Raw genomic sequence first — 25,918 nt, forward strand, 5'->3', positions numbered from 1 at the left:
GCAGAACCTATTTTTATTAATTTACTTAAGAGGGGGACAACTGTCCCCCTACCCCCCCCCCGCTACGCCCATGGCATCCCATAGGCACCTGCTTGGCCACCAGGGCAAAAGGATGCTGGCCTCAAGGGGCTTTTAGTCTGGTCCAGCAGGGCTTCTCCAAAACCAAAGGGAGGAGGAGGAGGAGGTTGCTTTCGAGCATGCGAAGAGTGCCAAAGCGCCACCAAGCCGGATCTGGAGGGTTGACTGAGAGTTCGAGGGCAGCCCTCGAAGGATTCAGCGTCGAAACCAGCCCCTGGCAAGCAAAACAGGTTCTGCCTCGCAGCGAGACCGACAAGGGAGAGAGAAGAGGAACGCCTTGTCCCGCGCAAAGGCGGCGGCGCCCGCCCAGCTCCAGCCCGCCGGGCGCGGCCCGAGGAGCAAGGCGAGCGCCGGGCTCGAGGGGCTGGGAAGGAGCCAGAGCCCCGCCCGGCAGCCCAGTCCCCGTCGTCGTCGTCGTCGTCGTCTTCTTCTTCTTCTTCTCCCCCCCTCCTCGCGGCTGTTTTCGCGGCAGCCCGGGAAGAAGAGGAAGAGGCCGCGCGAGAGGCGGAGTCCCTGCCCGCCAAGCGCCTGCATTGGCCCGAGGCGCACGTGTCTGGGATGGGTGTCTGCGCCCGGGGAGGGAGGGAGGGAGCGCAGCGCGCCAGGGCCGCGGGCGAGGGCAGGCGGGGCGCCGGAGGGAGGGAAGAGGCTGCAGGCGAGCCGGGATGCGCGATGGCAGAGGCGGCCCGGATCCCTTATAGGACCACGGGGTCCACCCTTTTGCACCCGCTGAGTGACTTCCTGGGCATCCCGCTGGACCAGGTGAGGGGAACTCGGAGCGGTTTGCAAGCGGGCAAAGGAGCAGCTCGCGATTCTTGGGGGTTGTGGTACGTGGTGGAAATCCGGGTGGTGGTTTTTCATTCAAAAGAGAAATTGACCAAACAGGACTTTTTTCTCTCTCCCTATTGATCGCGCTGTTTGTTTTCCCCCCAGTCTACACAAGGGTGGTTTTCTGTGGGGCAATGATAAAGAACGAAAAGCCCAGTCTTTGTGCATGTTTACTACTACTACTGAGCTTAACGGGGTTTATTTCCAAATAAGCGAGCGTAGGATTGCACCCGCAATAGTTGGAAAGGCTCGGGTTTCAGAACTGTGGCTTTATTTGCATGGTAGCAATCGGTGTGCCTTATGGCGATATTGGGTTTCATCGAATGGGTTGGGACCCCAAACTGAGTCACAGGTAAACCTAAGGTGAGTCATATCTATGGCACCGATTTACCTTAGCTTTTTTACACTCCGCCCTCCCCCAGGCAGAAATGATAAAGCAGGAAGAGTTGGGTTTGGTTGATTTGCAAAAACTCTTCCAATTTTTTGTCATTAGGTGTACCGCTTGTCAAGTGCCTCTCCCAGAAGACAGGCGCTTAAAGTCAGGAGACCTGTGAGACTTGCCTGTTCTTGTGATTTTTTTTTCCTTCCTAATGTGGTATTAAAGATTGGTCACCGTTGGAAAAACTTGACGGATACTAGGCTGTGTAAGAAAGCATAATGGGGTGTGTTGTTTGACTAGTACTTAATCTCAGTCACTAGGTGCAAGTGATGCAGTGTGCCGTTGATGCTTACATGCGCAGGAAGCAGCAGCCTAAATGAACAGGAAGTAGCAACCAAAAAAAGAAAGTATTGTTGTGGAAGGTTTCCCATGGCAACTAAATTGAAATTAAGCCCGTCTTTGAAATGAAGATGCTTTCTTCTTATGTTTACATCACGCCACCTTCCTTCCCTGTTTTCTACAACCCGCCCTTCCCTTTGTTATATGTTCAGAAGGTGAGCTCCTTGGGCCAGAGAGTTGTCTTGTTGCTCTGTGAAGCACCACGTGCATAGATGAGGCTGACAACCATAATATCACCTGTCCCTTGTATGGAGCCATCACCTTGTGGGTTAGGATGACGTGCTGTCAAGGTTTAGATGCATTGCAGGGACACTTCTCATTCCTGAAAATCACCCCCTTCCCATTGTGCATGCGGATCCTTGATTAAGATGTGCTTATTAAGCAGAGTCATCCCTACCGTTAGGCAGAATGTGACTGCTGCCTCAGGACACAGGTGCTGGTGGGTGGTGAGTGAGTGACAGCAAGCAAGATGTTGGAGGACAGAGCTGTGCAAACCTGCCTGATAGTTAGGTGTGGGAGAGGGTGTTGTCCTGTCACCAACGTTGAAGTAAGACTGAACTGCCAGTTGGGGTAGCTTCTGTTAGTGGCATTTGGGGTGGTGGATCATGTCCTCAGGCAGCGAAATATTGGGTTGGCACTGAAATCAGTCCCACTGCTATGGAAGAGGGTATATTCCCACATAGGTGTGCATAAGCACCTTGCCTTTGTATATAAGGTCTCCTTAAAGCTGCAGTTCACAAACTGTTTAACCCCCCCCCCAAAAAAAAAAACCTTAAGCATCTGTGTAGAAAACAGCCGGAAGTGCTACATCTGACCAAGTGGCATTTGGATTGAGGAAACACTAGTACAGTTTCAGAGTGTGTGCATGAATCAGTTTGTTTTCATTTGTCTTTCTTATTATTTGTCCATTCCTTGAATTCATCTTGACCTGCTTACAGGTTGTTGTTGTTGTGGGGTTTTTTTTTTAAGACAATAAAGCCTCCACCTTAACATTGGTGGAACTGGAATCTAATTTCAGGAATTCAGCTCTGAAATAGTGGGTAGTCATTAATACTCTTGCCAGACAGGATGTCAGCTTTAGAGTCTGATTTTATTTATATTCACTCAGACACAATCCCACTGAGTGAGGCTTACTCCCAGGAATTGTAACTTTTGAGCTGGCTTTGGCAATAGAGTGCCCAAAGTTCTTCACGTGCCTTAATTCAGTTTGCTTTGCTATAAACATTTCAGCTAATAAGACAAATTTGATGTAATATAGATATGGTTGTTTACTGTTGTTTCTGCACTTGGTAAATCAAACAAACCACTTGCCTATGTCACTGTGTTAATGCACGGGTAGGCAACCTGTGGCAGTGAAGAGTTTGTGGTGCTTATAGAAAGAAAGACCCATAGGTTTGATTATAGAACCTGCCTGATTCACTTGAACTATGCTATTTTTTGCTCCTCAGCTCAGAAGTTTACCACGGAGGCATGGATACCTTCATTAGTACTATAGTCCATACTAGTGAGCGTGGCACAATAGTTTCACCTTGGCTAACATGGTGGCAGGTACAATCCAACGGCACAACAGCGGTTAGGTCTTGAGAAGAATAATCTTTTATTGCTGCAAGTATTGAACTAAATATCTTAAGAGTATTTTATATATCAAGGCTGGTTTGTTGACTTTGGGCCCCCCCTATGATCAATTTGTCCCAGAATTATTATACAGGTTTTTAGAGCGATTGGGTTTAATCTCGGCCACTAAACTTACGTTCATCCTTTACATGACAGTAATCATTGGGGGCCCCACTGGACATCTCTTGGCCACAGCTGCAAAGTCTGGTATTAACTAAGAGGTAAGGCCTTTTGCGGCACCCACCTTATTGAAATGCCCTGTCACTATGCTGCTTCAGGCGCTTGGTGAAGACCTGAAGTTTTTAAAAGGCCTTTGGTTGTGTACTTTTTGTTGTCTTAGCTCCATATTGTTTCAGTGCTGCTGGAATTTGTTAAGTGGATCCTGTTGAATGTATATATTGAAGTATTTTTAGGTGATTCTGTTTGTTTTGTTCTGTTTTTCTCACTGTTTGTTAGTCGCCTGGAGTCTCTCTTTGCAGAAATAGTTGGGATAGGAACTTTTGAAATGAATAAGAACAACATATTGTGGTAGCACAAAATCTCGTGTGCCAGATGTACTTGGGTGGCGGTGGGAGGGCAATACAACTATAACATGGGATGTGCAGCTCAGTAGTGATGTATTTTCTTTCAAGGCTCGTGGGAGGCTTGCTCTTTTCCTGGCAGCGAGTGTGATTGGTCTTTCCTTGTTAGGTTTTTCTGAGGCAGCCATGAACTTGCTGCCCTTTCTGTATTCCCTCAGCAATGAGGAAGCTTGTGGTGGTGATACTATTTGTTCCACTAACTGGGGAAAAAATGGGCTCCACTTACAGATTGTGCTGAGAGATAAACCAGGCACCAAAGGATTTATTGTACTAGGTTTTAAAAGCAGCACAAAAAAGGACTCTCTGGAACAAGGATGAGTTGGTTTTAGTTTTGCAGGGTCTACTGTTTGAGGTTTGCTTGCTTTTTTAAACTTAATTAGAAAAAGGGAGCTGAATACAGAAATTATTTGTGTGTGATATTTGGTTCAATCCACTTAGTGTGGAAGAAAATAATAATGATGCAGTCTTACAATCACAGGGGTGGGGGTGGGAGAGTGCGTATATACCTGAATCTCTGTGTTGTTTAGTTTGCCTGTCTTAAGTGAAGGTTGAAACTATATGCATGTAGCTAAGGAAAGGGAAGATGTGGGGGTTTGAGGAATTGGGTAAAAAGGGGCATGTTTGTCAGCTTCTTTCTGAAAACAATTCCTTGTAATGTTCACACATTTATTGGTGGATTTGTTGAATAAAGGGGCGGGGCCAATAGGATATTCATTTTATGTGGGGTGGAGAGTTTAATTTATTCACTTCTTAAACTATTTATTATAAGGCTACTACAGTTTGTCTTGCACTGGAATTAGAATTCGTTTACAGTGGTACCTCAGGTTACATACGCTTCAGGTTACAGACTCTGCTGACCCAGAAATAGTGCTTCAGGTTAAGAACTTTGCTTTAGGATGAGAACAGAAATCATGCTCTGGCAGCACGGCGGCAGCAGGAGGTCCCATTAGCTAAAGTGGTGCTTCAGGTTAAGAACAGTTTCAGGTTAAGAACAGACCTCCAGAACGAATTAAGTACTTAATCCAAGGTACCACTGTATATTAAAAACATTTCTGGAATGTTTACCATCCACGGATCCCAAAGCAGATTACAGAATAAAACTCTAAAATGCTAAAAACACATAAAATAAGTATTAGAATCTACATAGAATCTAAGTGAAATCAACCACTAACAGTAAGCACCATATCTTAAAGGGGTCAATAACATAGCTGGGGATTGCTTGAGCAAACATATGTGTGCTTAGCAGCCTTTAGAATTGCCCTACTGTGAATGGCTTGCATGTATAACACACATAAGAAATGGGAACCATGCTTCTGTAGATAGTACCAACAAAATACATGGCAAATTTATTTATTTATTATTTCACATGAATTCTGTGAATTTGCATCTCCTTTCTTTAATCACTGAGTTCAATAAGGGCCGCTGCAGAAGAGTAAAGCGAATGTAGAATATAGGATGAAGCAGACATTGAAAAAAGTCAACAGGATGGATTGAAAGAAACATTCATTGGTATAACTCTCACCCTGTTGACTTCCCCCCCCCGACATTCCTTTCTTTCTTCCTGGAAGCAGAGTCAAGTTCAACCACCTCCGCAGCATGACTGTTGCACAGAGATTTTTAACTGCCTCTGAAGGTCAAGTGCTTTACCTTTGGAATGCACCACAGGGCTTGGCAACTCCACCCTGACTGTCAGGGAGGAGAGTGGCAAAGTCTAGTTCAATACTGCTGCAGACCACCCCAATCCGAGTGGCGTGAGATTCCAGGGGTTCCAGGTGCACATCCAGGATCCATGTTTCCTTTGGGAATGAGGCACACTGGAGGCTGTGGTGTCTTTATTATATATGGAGTTGTTTGTTTGTTTGTTTGTGTGTGTGTGTTTTACACATATATACAACCTGAATTTATGTTGGAGGGGTTCATAGCATCAGCACTCCAAGAAGGTCTTGTTTCTCCCATAGGCACAGCTTAGGATAGGGCTCCAGAAGAGATCAAGCATCATGCTTTGCCTCTTTCTCTCTAGGACACATTGCAGCAACTCTCACTCTAATCTCTCTAAACTCTGGCTTTATCGGTTGAGGGTGGGTGGAGTCTCATCAATTTGCCATCTCATGCAGAGTCCCTTGATCCTTTGTTCTTAATTGCCCATTCCCAGGCTATCAGCTCAATCCAGGAAGTTCATCCTTTTAACACTTGTCTTAATTAAATTATTAGGAGTGTCTAGCACACAGCCTAATACACACGGGTCTGGATTAATACATACATGGGTCTGGTACCCAGAGTTTTAACACCTGGATCCTTGATTAAATTCTAACACCTACTGGTTCCAGGAATTTAGGAGTGCCTAGCACCCACAAACTCATAACAATCCTATCAGTATTGTCATAACAGAATGCAAACATGTCTGTGCCTAAGCTTACTGAACATTTGTTTGCCAAAAGGTGCTGCCTTCTTATTTGCCCAGGAAAAAAAAGAGTTTTCATTTAGCGAGAAAACAAACACATTTCTCCATTATACGTACAAGTTTGGTGCTTAGATGCTTGAAGTTTGCAGCTTGTTTTATCAATCAGTACAACAAATATTATCCTTTCATGAAAGTTTCCATTCTGACCCATACTGGCATTACACAATCAAATAAAGTCATAATCATAGAAATAATCCTTTATTCCATCATTTTCAGCGTATAAATTATAGGGTTTCTGAAACAACTCCCCTTTTATCTCTAGTCTCTCATTTAAAATTATTCATTATATAAAATTATACTATGCATTTCCTCCTGTTTATTTTGGTTGCTATGTGCCAAGCACCACAATGACATTGCAGTAACAGTTGTTAACGCAAACAAGATTGCCTACAAGCAAAGCAAGGGCAGGCTGCAGAAAGAGTTTTGTGTCTCCCTTGTAGGAGTTTTGTGTCTCCCTTGTATACTTCTTTGTGCATTCTGCAATTTCCATCCTGTGGAATAGTGGCAGAACTTTGTTGCTCATAGCCGAACATTTCAGAAACTCTTGGGCAACATTTAAAGAAATGGCAGCTCAGTGTGACTTTTTTTTGAAGCAAATAAAATTGCGTCTGGATCAAAGCCACTCATTCATTCAATCAATCATAAAAAAAAACCTGAGTAGAAACGATTACGGTATCAGAGTCAACAAACATACATTGTAACACTTAATTCTTCAGATTTACATTTAAACATTTCTCCTCTTCACACCGTTGTTGACTAAGGATTTTCCTCTTTATTTTTTTTTGTTGACTAAGGACTCTGTCATCTGTTTTGCAGTTTCTCTGCCAGGGCTGCTAGTGATTATTCCTTCAGCTGTTTCATCATGGTAATCCCCCAAGAACATCTGTTTTGAATTTTTGAGTTCAGATCTCAGAAGGTTTTTTAAATTGGGAAAGAAGCAGAACTTACTGCTGGAAGCTAGACTTCAGTCCACAACACAGTCAGATTTACCGTGTGAGAGCTCATGCATGAAATTAAGAAAGATGACTACAAAGTGTAATTGTTTCAAACTAATGTGTGTGCATATTTTTATGCCCTCCTTGGAAGACTGTAATTTTCCATTTTAAAATAACACTCCAGCTTTAAAAACAAACAAACACATATGTGCTGTACAAAATAACTTACAGTATTTATATGGATGTTGTCTTTCTTTCAGCAGACTATTATAAGCCAGATATGGATTCTAACTCCCCTCAGTCCCAGGCAAGGGGAGTCGTAGGCCAATAGCATTTGAAACCTTTTCTGAAATATCAATCTGCTTCATTTTATGTACACAACTTAAGAATCGCAACGCCTTGATAGCAGAAGTAGCTCATCCTAGCATATTCCTATAGTAAACATTTAGTGGGTTTAGCTTAACATGTCCCACTGGTATTCTATATGTATAGAAGAAATTAAGTATACCATGACGTATCAAGTATGCCATGAAAGTATGCAGGTGTACATGCACACATTACAGGAAATTCTGCCCCTTTGGAATATGAATGTTTGTCTTCTACAGTTTTTGGTCTCACAAAAAGCCACAATGTACTTCTGTTGATTTCTTATGTAGGCATCTAGGGAACTATCCAATTTTCTCCCTTGCCATTTAAGTTCCTACAAGCAACACTCTTCCCAACGCACATGTATATTTCTCTGATTTCCATGACTTCTCTGTTAAATTGCAAACTTTCTTGGGAACTTGTTTTTAATTCTCTTTTGAGGCTTTCCTGTTAATAAATTTCCACCTTTGGACATTTTCTTACTCTTGAAAGGGAGCAATTCTATGTGGTAAATTAGGTTTTTCATTAAGTGTGCCTGTGTATTTGCCTTAATGTGCTTTGTCCTAAATGTACCAGTTAAAAAACAACAACTGCAGGAGATATGGATAACTAGCCATAGCAAACTTCTTTTGCTGTTGGCTTGCTTGCTGGGCAGTTTAATGAATTATGCAAGAAAAACCTGGATTTGCCACCACTCAGTATATACTTGACAGGGAACCGGACCTAATCAAGTGTTCCAGTACAAGACACACATCTGTCACATTCATGTTTTACATTTTTCGGTGTAGATATAAAAACACCCTGGGCGTATGCCTGAAAACAATTTGCTGGATTCAGACTAATAATGAACTACCACACACATATTCACTTACCTGGTCCTATTCACAAGTCCCTGGGAAAAGCTCCCTTGAATTCAGTGAGATTGACTTCTGATAAGACATGCCTATGATGGAGAGCCAGTATGGTGTGGAGAGCCAGTATGGTGTAGTGGTTAAGAGCGGTAGTCTCGTTATCTGGGGAACCGGGTTCGCGTCTCCGCTCTTCCACATGCAGCTGCTGGGTGACCTTGGGCCAGTCACACTTCTCTGAAGTCTCTCAGCTCCACTCACCTCACAGAGTGTTTGTTGTGGGGGAGGAAGGGAAAGAAGAATGTTAGCCGCTTTGAGACTCCTTAAAGGGAGTGAAAGGCGGGATATCAAATCCAAACTCCTCCTCCTCCTCCTCTTCTTCTTCTTCTTCTTCTTCTTCCACTCCTTTTCCATTCTTTTCATTGAGATCTGTATTCAGCTACAGTGGTACATTGGTTTGCATATGTCTTGGTTTGCATACGTTTTGGATTACAAGCACGTCAAACCCGGAAGTGCGTGTCCCAGTTTGCAACCTTTTTTTTGGATTGCAACCCATTTTTTATTTTTATTTTGGATTACGAACCAATTTTTTTTGGAGGCCCCATTGGCGAAAGCGCGCCTTTGGTTACAACCTGTTTTGGTTTACAAATGGACCTCCAGAACGGATTATGGTTGTAAACCAAGGTACCACTGTAATGTAGCCTAGATCTAGCTCAAATTATGAAGAGGCTCCTTTCACCTAAAATAAAATGGGAAGGTCTGAAACCTCTTTTTCTGAAATATCCTACTGGGAGCTTTAGGTGTCTTTTGAATATTTTTTGAGGAAGCAGCTCCAAATTACTTCTGTTTTGTTTTTTTAAAAAAAATAATATTTATTACTTTTAAACCTTACAAAAAAGAAGCAAAAGAAAGAAAAAACAATACAATACAATATATAAACAACACACAACGCAACATTAACACCTTAGACTAAACAAAACAGAGCAAAAACAATTTAAAAACATACATCATACCATTTCAATGCCTTATCTTTCATTCCCTTGTTTCATCAACTTCCTCTCACCTCCCTTTTTGTATTCCACTTCTATTAATTGTTTCAGCAATTCCTTTCCATCTTTCTCTATTTTCTGTCATATAATTATCTTAAATTATTTTAACCTTATTTTCCATTAATACTATAATACTTATTTATGCTTAACTCCTTATAACTTTTCTACTAAAGCCATATAATTTCATTCCAACATTTTTCTGACACTCATTAATTTTACAGTATTTCTATAAATAGACTTTAAACTTTTTCCAATCTTCTTCCACCATCTCTTCTCCCTGGTCTCGGATTCTGCCAGTCATTTCCGTCAATTCCATATAGTCCATCAACCTGGTGATCTTCTGTCCGAGGCTCTTAACTCTTTTCCAAGTCCCTTCTGCAGGTCTTCTTCATATTTATACATGCACTTTACTTTGTCTTCTGCTGATCTTGTTCTTAATTTCCTTCCTTTGATACTGAAGAGTAGATCTCGGGGAAGCTCCGACCTAGCAATGTTTTTATTCCTTCTCGACAGGTCAGCCAAATCTCCATAGTTAAAACTAAAATCCAAAAGATATTTCAGGACGTGTTTCAAAATCCCTCCAAATCTGAAAGTCCCCACAGCTCCAATCTCCTCCTGACCCAGGTCCAGGTCCCAAAGGTCAGTAAATCCTTGCATGAGGTGATCTATCCAACTTTCCTTCTCCAGTCCAAGCAGGACTCCAATCCTCAAAATCTTTCTCTGAATTCAATCATAGAAGGCAACAACTTATAGTCACCAAATTGCCTCTGTAAGGCTGGGGCTCTCTCCCTCTCCACTTGTATTACTTTAGGTTCAACAACAACAACTTTCTCCCTCGCCTTCTCCCCAGTTTGCCATGTCAAAGTAGATTCCTGTATCGATTCCTGAATAGTTTCTGTATAGATGTTCACTTTTTGTCCCAAATTAGTCACTTTTTGTCCCAAGTTATCAATTTTGATGGTCATCAGATCCGTCTTCTTGTGGCAGCTCCAAATTACTTCTGCACCCATTCTTTAAAGTGCAGTGCTAAGTTGTGCGGGGAAAATACACGACGACTTGTCCAGGATTGTACCCAAGAGGTCTTTCTTGGCGGTGAGGAGAATGCTGACAAACAAAAGTCAATTGCAATCTCTTTTCATCTTTCCTTAGGTCAATTTTGTTGCTTGTCAGCTCTTTGCACTCTTGGCCGCCTTTTGGTTTCGCTTGTACTTAAGTCCCAGCCATGCCAGCTCTGCTGTTCGTCACGCATTTGCCACCATATTTGGAGTATATTTTGCTGTTTTCTGCTTTGGTTGGTGAGTAATTGCTGTCTAAATAACTAATAATTGTAACAAAGATGATGATGCATGAAGTCGTGGAGAGAGATGTGCACTCTCCATGCTTTAAGGCATGCTGTTGAGCAACTATGGGAACTCCTGAAACAAATTTGAAATTGTTTTATCAGCAAGTAGTACTTTAGAGAGAGATGTATCCAAAAACTCAGTGATTTGGGAACAAATACCGTAACTTGAAAAGGGATCTAGTTAGGCAATTGTGGAATGCAGGGTTGGGGGAGAGTGGAGTTTGTGTTTGCTCTCTCGTTCTATATTGCTTATTTACTTTATAAAAGGTTTTTGCCCTCCCTTGGTATCCATCATTGATCTTTGAATATGAAACTTGTTTTCTTGTTTTTAAGGTACTCCATCCATATTTTCATGCTAGTGATGATAAGCTACAGCATCCTGCATGTGGCCAGCATTCCCAACATTCACAGGTGAGGTTTCATGGCTACCGTAAGTAACGTGTTTTAGGTTATCCTTTTTTTTATTATAACTGTGTCCTTTTCCCCACCTCCTTTCACTGGAGCTTTGTGTGCAGTTAGTTGATAGTGGTGTGGCAGCACCCAGATTGCACCAAAAGATTTGCTTTGCCTTTCTTCACGTTCATGAAGGCAGGACTGCTTTTTCTGATATGACTGGGGACAAATGTATTGCTATGCATGGGAGACCAGTAATCATTATTTGGATGTACTTAGTGGGTAGGAAGTTCTAGGAAAGCGATATGCACTTGCAAGAGGTAGTTAGACAACCTTTTGATGCCACATATTAAGCTTGAAAGTCCCAAACCCCTTGATGTGGCAGAATCAACATGTTGGTTTGGGAGTCAGTTGTTTTGAGGGTTTTTTTAATTATTATTACAGTTGTTCTTGGTAAGACTTACGTTTTGTGTATTAAATGTCTACGATTATAGGTACTCTTTTATGGTAGCTATGGGATATCTCACGTTATGCCACATTAGCCGGATATACATATTCCACTATGGTATCCTCACTACAGATTTCTCTGGGTAAGTAGTGATAAAAGTTATTTATTTCTTTTATTTAGAGTATTTGCAGGCCCCTCTTCAACCAAAAAGGCTCCCAGATTAATTAAAGCAAAACAATCCCTGCCTGTAGATTTTACAGTCTTAAAAACACGAGGGAACAGGGATATGAAAGAAAGAGGAAATAATTTGTAATATTAAAATGTTTTTATTCAATAATACATAGAAATCACTTTCTTTATTATGTTAACGGCCCACACTCACCATTATCTCACCAAGAAGTTGGCCTGGCTAGTCCAGCAATTGCATCCTTGCTGGATCCAGGAATTAGAAAGGGACTCAGGCATACAGGTTAACTGCCCCCCCCCCCAATTCACAACATGGACTGAGGTGTATAAGAGGTCCAATGTGTTTCAACGTGCGACAATTGTTCTTGTGGACAAGACAGTCTTGTACTGCTTTTATTATTCTGCCATCTTGCTGTAACAGTTCACTTGGGACATATCAAACCCCGTTTAAGTCCAAAAGATTTAAATGAACATACCTGGGCAGAGTTAGAAATAGGTTAGGCATCATATTGAAAATAATCGGTCAAGCACAGCATGATTACTTTTAATCGCGAACCTGTGAATAAAGTAAAGTTTTGCGTATTGCTCAGTTTCATCTTCTCTGTTTTTGGTTTCTACTTGCTTCAGTATTAAAACATTAACACTGTTTCTGTTTGTCGATATATTCTACATGTTGGTGTTTGCATTTAATTCATACTGCTACTTCTCTCTGTAACTGCATGTCTTCTCTTATGCCAAGAGGATTGTGTCGGTGAGTTGCTCTCTTCTATGCGTGCTCTTAATGTTTCTGAACTTCTCGCATGTTTGCTTTCAAATGATAACAACTGGTGGTGGTTCAGAGGAATAGCCAGTGGCTTCTGGTGTGATTGAGCACCCTGATCTGTTTTCAGATTCCTTGCCAGCTGGGGAGCCTTGCCTCTTTTAGGTCTTCACACATAATCAGAAACCTCCTTACTATCTGTTTCAGATACGGATTAGTGGGCAACATTAGTGCTTTTGAATTGTTCACATGTAAACAAACACCACCCCTTTGTTTACAATTGTCTGTGCATTTATGCATGAGGCTCTGAAGCAAGAAACCTCTGCTACTCATTGAGACTTCCCAAACAAGTGATTGCCCTGTAAATCAGGCTTCTAAAGGGGTGCCTCCCAAAGTAGTGGAGAACTTTCAGACGTTTGTGCACAAACTTGTGGTCAGCTGTAAACAGCATACAAGTGACTTGTGAGAAGGTGTGGGGTATTCTCCCTCCTGTGTGTGCTTCTATCTCATTCCTAATTGAGGATGTGGGTATTTGCACCACACAATGTGTATGAGACTGTTCAGAGCTAGCACATATTATTTACCTATTCCAAATAGCTCTACCCACCTCCCCAGTCTTTCAACACCATTTACAAATATGACTAAGACAATAACAAACATAAGAACGCAATGAAACACTGAAAAGATTGGAAAAAGCATTAAACAACACTACTGGTAAATCAACAAGACACTTTGTTGTATTGTTGTGTCTCTTTGCCCACCCCGCCAGGAGGTAAGCTACTCTGTTCTATACCATAGTAGGTATGGAGAACGTCTGACCATCCAAATGTAGCTGGACCACAACTCCCATCATCTTTGACCATTGGCCATGCTTCCTGGGGCTAATGGAAGTTGACGTTCAGCAACAACTGGAGGACCACAGGTTCCCCACATTTGACTTACATTTTCTGAACAGTCTTCAAGCCCTGTAAAGTGTTCATTTCCGTAGTCAAGACTTGATGCGTGAAGACGCGTTAAGGACAGATTAAGTGCATTCATATTTACTTCATTGTCCTTTAATAGTTCCTTCATGCCCCATATTTAATTGCATTTCTGTGCATTAAGTGGCAAAGACCTCTGTGAATAATTTTGTCAACTTAAGTGCAGTACACCAAGTTAGGAAATGTGTAATATTTTGCAGTATAAAAGTTAAAATAATAGTCATTGTAGTCCAGCGCATGCTTGAGTAGAAGTGATCTATATAGCCTGTTAGTTGGTCGTATTTGGTATTAAAGTTCATGTGGCAATATGACATCGTGGATAGAGTGTTGGACTTGGGCCAGGGAAACCCAAGTTCATATCCCCATTCAGATTGATAGGTCATTGGATGATCTTTCCAAACCTCTCTCTGTTGTGATGTGGATAACTCCCAAGTACATGGCTTTGAGCTCCTTTAAGCCAGAATGTGAAAATATGTAATCAAATGTTGTACCATGCAACATGTGATGCACACTGTTTTCCTGTATTTCATTATAGTCCGTTGATGATTGTAATACAGAAGATCACTACTCTTGCCTTCCAAGTACATGATGGTAAGAAAAGATACATTTTCCAGCCCAGGGCCTGTCCACACTAGGGTTTTTCACATCACTGCAATCTCTCACTCACTCTTATCCCACGCAATGGAATGACAACCTGTCATTCACCCTCCTGTAGGTTATATCCAAGGAAGTCATTGTGTTCATGGGTGTTGGCGCAATTGAACTTGCTCTCCTTCTCATCCCCCAAATCTGCTCAGGGTCCCCCCCCCCAACTTGCCCAAACAGATTTGGGGAGGTGCAGGATGAGTAAAGGAAGTGGGAAGTTCTGTTGCACAGTGAATGTCATTCTGCAAGACAGTGGATTCAGCCCTTCCCCCTCAATCTCTGCTCTTTTATTTCAGTGCTTTTCCAAGCCAACTTCATTAAAACAAAAGGAAATTGTGAAGAGCTCCAGAAGGGGAAGGAATGGGGTGGGAATGGCAAATTCAATTCAGTGTAAACAAGTGTGAAATGATGCATGTTGGGGGGGGGGGAAGGAGCGCCTCCACCTCCATTATTCTGCCCGGACACTGAGGTCCAGTGCTGAGGAGAGCCAGCGTGGTGTTGTGGTTAAGAGCAGTAGACTCGTAATCTGGGGAACCGGGTTCGTGTCTCCGCTCCTCCCCATGCAGCTGCTGGGTGACCTTGGGCCAGTCACACTTCTCTGAAGTCTCTCAGCCCCACTCACCTCACAGAGTGTTTGTTGTGGGGGAGGAAGGGAAAGGAGAATGTTAGCCGCTTTGAGACTCCTTCGGGTAGTGATAAAGCGGGATATCTAATCCAAACTCAACTCTTCTTCTTCTTCTTCTTCTTCTTCTTCTTCTTCTTCTTCTTCTTCTTCTTCAGGCCTTCTGGCAGTTCCCTCACTGCGAGAAGCCAAGTTACAGGGAACCAGGCAGAGCGCCTTCTCGGTAGTGGCGCCTGCCCTGTGGAATGCCCTCCCACCAGATGTCAAAGAGAAAAATAACTACCAAACTTTTAGAAGACATCTGAAGGCAGCCCTGTTTAGGGAAGCTTTTAATGTTTAATAGGTTATTGTATTTTAGTGTTTTGTTGGAAGCCACCCAGAGTGGCTGGGGAAACCCAGCCAGATGGGCGGGTATAAATAATAAATTATTATTATTAACTTTGTATATATGCTCATGGGTTTTGAACTCGCAGCAATGGACCAGGAATGAAACCTTATAATCAGAGTAGATAACTTGATGAAGATGTTGATGCAGTGGGGAAAAAAAGGCAAATTCCATGCTAGGAATCATTAGGAAAGGAGTTGGAAAATAAAGCTGCCGATATCATATGCTGTTATTCAGATCCATGGTGGGAGACCACATTTGGAGTACTGTGTATGGTTCTGGCCATCTCGCCTCCAACTGGGGAAAGGAAAGGGTTGTGCTTGTGGGAAGGTAGCGGCAATGTCACAGAACCATTGCCATGTGGACATGAAGCAACTTCTGTTTAAAGCAAATGCCGGTACAGTGATACCACAGAAACAAAGGGGCTTCCAGTGTCTTCTGCACCAAGCTCTCTAAATATACACTGGCAACCTTTTAGGAAAAGTTGAAAGTTTATGCTGAAATTGCCAAGATATTAAGTCATCTTTTTGCAGTTAGTCTGGCAGCCTTTGCTTGGAATTAAGAATAGGAAAGGAAAGCTGAAACACCCACCCACCTACCCACCCACCCACCCCCTTTTGCTCTGCTGCTTTCTCTATACTTAGAAGAGAATTGAGGCTTCGTAACCAGATCTGCTAAATTCCAGGTTTGTGGTCTAGTATGGAGATCCTGACGGTTGTCATGATTCTCTTGCTTGGTTCGATAACTAGGTCACATTTATGGAATCTTACCTATCTCACATTGCTTCTCAAAAAACATTTGCCCATCCCCCCACTTGGGTACAGAACTAAGCAGTAGTTTGCTTCTGTTTTTATTTAAGAGTGGGGAAGGAAGAAAAACTAAAATCATGGAAATAAGGACTTGTGCATCTTCCAGAACAACTCAGAAAGAAACACACATTCATTGCCAAGGGTGGAAAATTGTCTGATTGGTGAGGCCCTTTGTGTATGTTGGAGGTTTCTTAACTTGGTAATAAACTGATGTAAGAAAGTAGGCCATGGAGAAGAGGCCAAGAATAAATGTGTGAAAACACAGTATTTATTAATATACTTGCTAACACTAGCAGCATATTTGACAATTATATGTACCATCCCCATCGTTCTCCAACATGTGATTTGATTCTTGTATCACTTATTCTTGCTAGGAATAGGCCGGAAAGCTGAAGAACTAACTGCTGAACAAAACCTGCTTGCTATAAAGTAAGAAAGCATCTCTTTTACTGAACTGTTCCCCACCCCACCCCAAAAAACCCACACCTGGATTGTATTGTTTATGTGTGTTTATATAGAATAGCTTAAGTGGAAGTTTTCATTGTGTGGCTTAATATGCAGGAGTTCTTCCAGGTTAAAAAATATGTGTAGCTTTTCTGAAAGACAGCAACAGCACTGATTCATGTGGCAATAGAATGGGATGAATTTATAAATGAGCACATGCAAAACTGACATAGACCAGAAATAGACCCATCTATCCATGCCTAGTGGAGGCTTTGATCATGGATCTCTTGTGTCATATCAACTCTGTGTCTTGTGTATATATTATTTTGTTGTCTTTGAGTAAAGACAGACTGATCTAGAAGTAGCTTGAACACATGCCCACTGCCCTGAAAACAAGCACATAGAAATACAGTGACTTTGTGTTCAACCCAACTTCTTCCACGCTCAGAATTGCTCCCCATAATACTTTTAAAGGAGTAAACCATCTACGCTTCCCCCACATTATTTTTTTAAAAAATCATATTTTGAAATAATTATTGTGTGGTTGTTTTGGTAGAACAAGACCTTCATTACTGGAATATCTGAGCTATCAGCTCAACTTCCTGAGTATCATAGCTGGCCCATGCAGCAATTTCAAGGACTACATAGCCTTCATCGAAGGGAGACATGTGCAGATGAAGTTATCAGAAGTCAGCTGGAAGCAAAAAGGTCACGCTGGACTCCCTGATCCTTCTCCAGTGGTAGGTTGTAAAGTACTAAGAACTTACTTTCAAACTCTTCAGTTGTTTTTGCAGCAGCTGCTGCTGTAGTTAAATACTTTTTAATTTCATCTGTTCAGCTGCACGATAGGATGGGACATAAATTCAAATAATATATTTTCATACTCTACTCCTTTGTGTCAGTTTGGGGCAGCTTTCAACGTTTTGACAATCATCTCCTCTGTAACTTTCCCCTGTTCCGTCTTAATTGTCCAAACTTACAACTTTCATAGGCCAACAGTGGTGTCATGGGCCAACCCGGTCAGATGGGCGGGGTACAAATAATAAAATAACTATGACATCATCATCAAAGTGCCATTGCTTTGAACCCCTAGGAAGCCAAATCTAAGGGTAATCAGATGGTTGGGGAGGCAGAAGCTATCTGACCTCACAAGACAAATGGACTTGCTTTCTCTGGGTCATTCATCCTCTTTTCTAACATGCCATAATCTATTTTTCAGTAAACTCCTCCCCTCTAGTGTCTGCACAGATCCCAGCAGCCAAGAGATGCTTGAAGTCAAGCAAATTTCCAGGGATATAGATGCTTATTTCACCTGTTTGTTTGGGGGTGCACTTATCCAAGAAAGTAATGTTATTGAAGCAATATTTGCTGTACCCGCCCTGGCACTGATTCTGCAAGAAAGAATGACTCCTAAGTGGAACACCAGCATTACCAAAATGGTGTTCAGTGAACGAAGGTGGCTGTGCTCTGCACTGTCTTCACTAGTGCATAGTGGGAGCTTATGGTTTTGTGTGCAATGCTCCCCACCCTCAACAGCTGCAAACTTCTTACTTGCCTTGTGATTAGTCTCGGGGTTAAATATGAACCACTCCATTTTTGTGCTACCAATTCCTCTTTGCAAAATAGTAAGTGTAAGCAATGGGTGATACTTTTCATTGGCCAGTTACCTCTGAGTATTTTATAGGGGAGAAACATTTTGCCTTCTCTCACCACTGATGGCACTCATTTTCTTCTTCTTCTAGGGAGCTGTGCTGCGCAAACTTTCCATCACACTTGTATCTTTGCTTTTGTTCCTGACCCTTACCAAGAGCTTCCCGGCGACTTATCTTGTTGATAACCAGTTCATCAGCAAGTCTTCGTTTTGGTCCAGACTTGGCTTCCTATATGTTGCCATGCAAGCTTCAAAGCCAAAATACTACTTTGCATGGACACTCGGTAAGGTTGATATACTGCTTCTTTTAAAAAAAATGTATACACACTCTTGAGGTTGAAGTGATGTTTCTTTTCATACATTCGGGTAGCATGGCTATATCTGCGCATATAAACTCATGGAACAAGTGTGATGAATGGCTACTTTTTCTGCTAGGGTATTGGTAATAGAAGTAGTCATGGGAAGGATGCCAGGAACTGCTAGGAAAATAGTTCAGCCAGCGCAAGCTTTTTGGCGTGCCAGACAGAACAATTCCCCCTCTCCCTCCTCTGTGTGCTGTTCTGTGGGTTATTCCAACCCCACTCCCAAGTCAAGTAGGGGCGTGCGGGGGGAGGAAAGAGGGAGAAAGCCCCATTGCACTAGTAGGAGCCTCTGCACTGGCTTCTGCTAGTGGGGCTCATTTGTTGAATCCCACCCTTTGTTTCTAACCTGCCCTATATCTCAGGGCCGGCTACAATCCATACATTGACAATACCATATACAACCATAAAATCACAAATATCTGAAGGTAGTGTGCTGGGGTTAACCTGAGCAACACGGTCCAGGTCCGGTCCCAAATCCAAGGATTTCACGAGGAGTCAGTCCAACAGGGCCTAGGCAGGAAACCAGGCTAGGCTAGGTCAGGCACAGGATCTCAGACAGGTTCTGGCAAGCAGCAATGTTGCTCCTGCAACCTGGGGTGGGGTCTGACAGCTTTTTATCTTTGTCGAGGTAATGGCCAGTCCTGAACCCCGGTGACTCACCTCCCTGTCTCGTCCGAAGGTGAGCACTCCTCCTGCGAGTACTCAGGTCTCTTCTTCTCTCAGACCTCAGTCTCTGCAGCTCGGGAGATGTTGGTGGGTTACTAGACCCAGAGGCCGCCTCAGCCTCTCCTGACCCAACTGGTAGTGGAGCAGCTGTAAGTGATTGCCCAGCTGAAGGCAACGAGGTAATCCCCTCATCTGGAGCCAGGGCAGGCTCAGGCCCCTGACTCGGCTCAGCTGGTGCTTGTTGCAGGGGAATCTGTGCAGACTGGGGCTCTTCAGAATCAGGCCCCAGACTCGGTTCAGATGCCGCCTGAGGCAGAGGATCCGGTGTGGACCGAGACTCCTCCGGTTCCGAGTCCGAGCTCGAGTCCCAGGCCATCACAGGGAGGGCATTACATAGAACCATAGAACTGTAGAGTTGTAAGGAACCCTGAGGGTCATCTAGTTCAACCCCCACCGGTAATGCAATTTGAAACCATCCTGGACACTGCTTAGCTTTGCAAATGTGCTAGCAGTTTCATCGCTGCAGCACTACATAGCTAGACGTTTCAGGAAAAAAGTCACTTTTCCATGCCACTACAAAATGTACAAGTTCCCACAAGTGGGACATGGAGCAGAAGCCCCTCCCCCCCAACAGAATTCATGATCAAAAATTGTGATAGAGAGACACAAATGTTGACCAGTCTGAGCAAAATGTAAAGAACATAAGGCATGGAAAAGTCCCAATGTATGGGACATATCTCAAGAATTATTGTTCTTTAGGCATGCTTACATTCTTTAGGCTGTCCCTTCCCTTTTCAGTTCCCTAGAATGTCATATATCACTATTCCAGGTAAGGATGGTGGGGGACTTAGATTTAATTCACATTTAAAAGCAAACTTGCTTAGGGACAAGCACTTTCTGGGACAACTCATGAACCTAAATACAGCCATCTTTTGAAATTGTCACTTCTCTGAATTCTGCAGTACTGTTCTCCCTTCAAGTAATTTGTATCAAAAGAATGCATTCGCTAGGATAAAGTGTGCATAAAAAGGCCTATCATAGTGAAAATAGCATACAAAAATGCATTACTTTAGGAAATATTGATTTGAAAAAATGTATGTATTAGGAGAAATGTGCAGTATAATACTGTTGAATTTTCATAAGGACTTCTTTCAATTAAATTTGCAAGTTGATGGGATAATGTGGAGAACCAATTTAAAGACTGGGAAAAGGGGTAACTGAGAGAGACTGAAATTGACAAATTGACACCCATCCCTAATTCCAAGTGTGCGTTGGAAAGGAGCAGCAGTCCCCCAGTCCCCCCTACTTTCTAAAGCCAGGGACATCTGCCACTTTCCACCCACAATTCCACCTGTGCAGTCCACACCAGAGCTGTCCCACAGGCAGGGTGCAGTGCAGCACAGAAAGGTTTGTGCAGAGAAGAGAAGACATTGGAGAATAGCTGCTTAAATTGGAAATAAAAATGTAGAATTGGGTGTCTGGAACAACCAGGGCTGTAAACAACATTTTGCTTTGCATTGTGGTTTTCTGGGGACAGCAGCGCCTCTTCTGCATGGCTGTGGGCGAGACCTCTCATTGTTCTTCGTCCTGGACACCAAAATATCATTTGGGCAGCAGTGGCCTTTCCTCGCTTTCTCAACAAATTTTATCTAGTGACACAGAATAGCCTGTTGATCAAATATAGCTGCTGCTCTTGCTTGTGAAGTAGGACAGGCATGCTTTTGTGCGAGAGTCAATTACTGAATTCTCTGCTCATGAAAGGGGGGCGGGAGAGATAAGTTCATTTTTGTCCTAATGTTAACTGCTGAACTTTAGTTGGAATCGAAACTAAGAAGCCAGTCTTTAAAAGTGCTCTGCTAACGCAAGCTCCAGTGAAGTCGCTTTAATCAGTGGGCGATCAGAGCTTTGAAGTTGCTTCTTCAGAGGCAGAGATGCTGTAGCAGAAGTCGATAATCTTCTTTTTCTTGGCAATCACTTGTAGCCGAATAAGATTGCCTTCCATAAACAGGGTTTGAACAGTGAGAGAAGGTCACTCACTGCATCATCACCTTGTTGTGGGGAGTAGGCTTGCACGTTCCTATGACCCTATGAGCGAAGCAGTTGGGAGTCCCATACTCCCAGCAGGGTCACCCAAGGCAGTAAGGTCAAAGGGGAGGAACTAGACAAAGAATGATCCAAGAAATCCTCAATGGCAGTATGTTACAACAGCTGTGAAGGCGGATGAAGGCTGCAGCAGATAGGAATCTACCGGTCATCGTGATACTCACACCATCAGAATACAGTGGTACCTCAGGTTAAGTACTTAATTCGTAACGAGGGTCTGTTCTTAACCTGAAACTGTTCTTAACCTGAAGCACCACTTTAGCTAGTGGGGCCTCCTGCTGCCGCCGGAGCATGATTTCTGTTCTCATCCTGAAGCAAAGTTCTTAACCTGAGGTACTATTTTTGGGTTAGCGGAGTCTGTAACCTGAAGCGTCTGTAACCTGAAGCGTATGTAACCCGAGGTACCACTGTAGAGCCTTACTGTGAAGACTTTGCATTGATCAGCGTGCACTGATCTACACACATAAAACAAATTCAAAAAAAAGAAGTCTGTAATATTGGGTTCATGACTGTAGTGCCAAATTCATGGAGGGTAAGGCTGTTGATGGCTACTAGCTATGATGTCTATGCTCTGCCTTCTGAACACCAGCTGCTGGAAACCACAGAGTGGGGTGTAGGGAGCAGGTCCTGCTTGCATTTTCCCCACAGGCATCTGGTTGGCCAATATGCAGACAGGACGCTGCACAAGATTGGCCATTGTCATGATCCAGGAGGCTCGTCATAAGTTCTTGCATTACATTCTTAATTTCTAAATAAAGTGGGATGAGTTTCAAAATAAAATGTCACTGGTCCAGACTAAGTGACTCGAACTTTTGTTTGCAATCAAAGGGACTCAACTTCATAATTGTTACCTTTTTGCATTGATTTCAGTGGGACCCAAGATCCAACTTATTTATTCTGGATTCAGCCCATTATGTTCTTCTTACACAGGTAGTCATTTTGTGTACTGACATTTTATGCAGTACTCTTATGAAATTGTGGCTTCTGCCGCAGTGAACACTGCTTCTGCTCTCAGTTGGTAGAGCATGAGACTTAATATCAGAGCCATGGGTTCAAGCCCCACACTGAGCAAAAGATTCATGCATTGCAGGGGGTTGGACTAGATGACCCTCATGGTCCTTTTCGACTCCACAGTTCTGTGGTTCTGTGACTAGTTCCAGATACCCAAAGGGGTTTTGAAGCTCCTGTTGTTTTTAAAAATAAATCTTAGTCTGTGGCATGGAGACAGCAGCTCTCCATGCCACAAACGAAGGCTCTTTTAAACCAGGAGGAATTTCATATGGCATTGTAGTCTCTTTGTGGTGTGTGTGTGTGTGTGCTGGAATTAAAGGTCCCACTGGGCATGCCAAAATCCTTGGGCATGCATAAAGCAGGTCTTTGGATTTCAGCCTAAGATTCTTGTTTTTTTGCAATTATAGCAGATGCAGTCAACAATGCAGCTGGCTATGGGTTCAGTGGTGTTGACAAGACAGGCAATTTCCACTGGGACCTTCTGTCTAATTTGAATATCAGGAACATTGAGGTAAGTTTAAAAGAAGACATCATGAGAAGGGAATAGCATGAGCCTGAAAAGATAATTACATCCAGTGAAAACGTCTTATTACTACACAGATATGCATGCAAACAAAAGTTATTTTGTATTTTAGATTATCAGAAACATTTTTTGGTGTGTGTATTAAATTTTAAAAATGTAAAACCACAAAAAAGCTGCAGCAGCTGCTGCTGCTTTTAAAGAGAAACTCCTGACCATGTCTCACCCTTGGCTTGTTAACTTGAAGAATTTGAACTCAAATATCTGACATTTTCAGCAAGGGCTTCTTGTTATGCACAGTTCTGTTGTAAAAAGCAGTAATCTTACTGATAAATTCTCTACAAGAGATTATTATTTTAAATGAAATATGGATTGTGAGAATCCAAACAGTTTAAGGATGGATTCTGATCCTAATTTAGTAGTAAAGCCCACTGAATTTAATTTGTCTTATATGTGAATAGGCATGGTTAGAATTGTGCCGTAAAACAAACATTAGCCTCTGGATTTACCATCTAGGGTTTTGCTGGTGTAAAAAGGTTATGCTTCTTATCTTTTAAAATAAATTGCAAACCTCATCTCTGTGTACTATTTAAGATAAACAGATTTCAATGTTCTAGGGTGGTGAAAGAAGCACAGGCAAAGCATTTGAATCCAATGGGTGAGGATGAGTTGGACTGACATTTTTAACATGAATGCAGACCAGTAATGTGCGGGGCTTTCCTCTCTCCTAGATGGCAACGAGTTTTAAAATGTATGTAGAAAACTGGAATATCCAAACCACTGCCTGGCTCAAACGGTAAGAGCAATGTACTCGAGGTGCTTTTACAGTGCTTTGATAACCCTCCCCATCTACCCATACATTTAACAGGGCTTTTAACATTTGTCACTGAAGCCTATCTCTACACTAAGGGTTCGTCCCTCTAGCATAGGGCCAAGTGGTTTCCCCCTTGCCCCATTCCTTTCCTAGGGAAAAATTCACACTCTAGCTCTAAATTGGTGCAAATGTCGATCTGGGAGAAACCTGAATTGCTGTTTGCTCCAGTTAAGCATTAAAGAAAGAGCAGTTTTCCCTGGGGAAAAGCAGCGGGACAAGAGCAACTGGAAGAAGAAGAAGAAGAAGAAGAAGAAGAAGAAGAGGAGGAGGAGGAGGAGGAGTTTGGATTTGAAACCAAGGTTGCTGCTTTGCCATTCTGGGGAAGTCAGTTTTGTCCTCTCATATAAGTATGCTTTTGAAATGCCTCCCTTCTGCCGTAGTTATGAAGTCAGCTTCGAAAGCCTTTGAGATGCAATCCATGTATTGTCTGCACATGCTATTATTTTGGTTTTGCTTTTCTTCTCAGCGTCTGCTATGATCGAGCTCCTCAGTACCCTACAGTTTTAACGTTTCTTCTGTCAGCTGTTTGGCATGGCGTTTACCCCGGATATTATTTTACATTTGTCACTGGGATCTTTATGACACTAGCAGCCAGAGCAGTATGTATCTCCTTTCCATTTTTTTTTTTTTTTAAATGGGTGCAATCTGAAATGTAACTATTCACACTCAGTTCTCTTCAGGTCATTGGAACATGGTTGTGGGCATGAGTCCTATTGATTTTCAGAGTTTTTTCTTGAATATACCACCCTGCCTCTGTCTGAAACCCCACATTTTCTGAGCTATCTCACACTGACCTATTTATGGGCCATGCTTGCTATCCCTGCTCCCATTGTCAACCTCCCACCACTCTCCGTGTGTTGGTTGGGATGTTGATCTCAAGCAGGGAGCCCGCAGCATCCATGTAGGCTTATTGTGCCTGGTTATAAATATGTGTACAGAGACTCCCTGCTTCAGACCCCACCCCTACACTTAGTACATGGCAGGACCAGTCAGGGTGCAAAGGCATGATTGTACAGTCATACCTCGGGATGAATACGCTTCAGGTTAAGCGTTTCCAGGTTGCGCTCTGCGGCGACCTGGAAGTAACAGAACACGTTACTTCCAGGTTTCACCGCTCGCGCATGCGCAGACAGTCAAAATGACATCACTTGTATGCACGGAAGCAGCAAAACACGACCCGTGCACGCATAGATGTGCAGTCGCGTGTTACGTTCACTTCAGGATGCGAACGGGGCTTCAGGATGCGAACGAGGTACCACTGTAATTGCTTGATGGGAAGATGTCCAAAAGGAAAAGGAAATTCACTTCCTGGAAATCATATATCATCAACATATTCCTACCCAAAAAAATTGACAACAGTGTTTGCTAAAGAATCAGAAACTAGAGAAGGATTTGCCTGCAGTTCCTGGTAGTTGTGGTAGCTTAGATGGTTCCCCTCTCTTTGTCATCTCTCCTGTGACTGCTCCTGGACATTTATGTAAGTTTGGTATTCTGCTTTGTACAATTTGGGGTGGTGGGTGTGCATTTGTTTGTATGCTAATTATTGCATTGGCTTTGGCCTTTTGAGATATCTTTTACTGAATCTTTGTACTTTACAATGCAATCCTATGCATGCCTGCTAGGAAATATGTGTGTATAGGACTGCAGCCTAAGCCACTTCTTCCAGGTCTGTTCAGCTGCTGTTCTCCTCAGTTTCTTGCTGAGACACTTCTTTCTTATTTAGTAAGAGGAAAGAAGAAACCAAATATTCCTTATTGGTATACCAGACCACATCATGATTAAGTGGATAGGACAGCAGCCATTATGTGAAGATTGCTTTTAAACTTTTTTCTTTTTTGCCTTTTTAAAGGTCAGGAACAATTTCCGGCATTTCTTCGTCTCCCCAAAGCCTCTCAAAACGGGTTATGACATTGTGACCTGGTTGGTAACTCAGCTCTCTGTCTGCTATACCGTTGCACCATTTGTTCTGCTAGCTGTTGAGCCTACAATTAAATTATACAAGTAAGTCACCACCTATTATTATAGCTGCTTTTTAAAAAATCTTGGGGTTGCATCAGGCCATAGCTTTTTCAGATTTGCCAGCCTGTGGTCCACGTTGGGTGATGTTTCATCATGCTTTGAAGGAAAGCTAAATAGGATATATTTGCTAGCTGTGTCACCTTTGGAAGCTCAGTTAATA

General features: G+C 42.7%; 1 protein-coding gene and 1 long non-coding RNA gene across 4 annotated transcripts in view; one reads left to right on the plus strand and one right to left on the minus strand.

Moving 5' to 3' along the window:
- The first annotated feature begins 676 nt into the window (after positions 1–676).
- Positions 677–25,918, plus strand: part of MBOAT1 (membrane bound glycerophospholipid O-acyltransferase 1) — a 41,558-nt gene continuing 16,316 nt past the window's right edge. For 2 of the 3 annotated variants that reach the window (XR_014159338.1, XM_081873421.1), the window contains exons 1-12: positions 677–840; positions 10,688–10,833; positions 11,214–11,291; positions 11,768–11,863; positions 14,183–14,238; positions 16,483–16,537; positions 17,109–17,292; positions 18,295–18,487; positions 22,753–22,856; positions 23,597–23,661; positions 24,206–24,338; positions 25,589–25,740. Coding sequence is in view for 2 of the 3 variants with exons in the window: in XM_081873421.1 (XP_081729547.1) it covers positions 751–840; positions 10,688–10,833; positions 11,214–11,291; positions 11,768–11,863; positions 14,183–14,238; positions 16,483–16,537; positions 17,109–17,292; positions 18,295–18,487; positions 22,753–22,856; positions 23,597–23,661; positions 24,206–24,338; positions 25,589–25,740 (1,352 nt within the window). In the remaining variant the exon portion in view is untranslated. The remainder of the gene's footprint in view (positions 841–10,687; positions 10,834–11,213; positions 11,292–11,767; positions 11,864–14,182; positions 14,239–16,482; positions 16,538–17,108; positions 17,293–18,294; positions 18,488–22,752; positions 22,857–23,596; positions 23,662–24,205; positions 24,339–25,588; positions 25,741–25,918) is intronic. The other variant, XM_081873422.1, reaches the window with a different exon arrangement.
- LOC309348368 overlaps positions 12,007–25,918 on the minus strand; it is a 28,011-nt gene continuing 14,099 nt past the window's right edge. Inside the window, exon 3 of the long non-coding RNA XR_014159357.1 lies at positions 12,007–12,463. This is a non-coding gene — a long non-coding RNA (uncharacterized lncRNA). The remainder of the gene's footprint in view (positions 12,464–25,918) is intronic.

The sequence above is a fragment of the Podarcis erhardii genome (genome assembly GCF_964252035.2).
Source record: "Podarcis erhardii genome assembly, chromosome: 8".
NCBI classification, from domain to species: domain Eukaryota; kingdom Metazoa; phylum Chordata; class Lepidosauria; order Squamata; family Lacertidae; genus Podarcis; species Podarcis erhardii.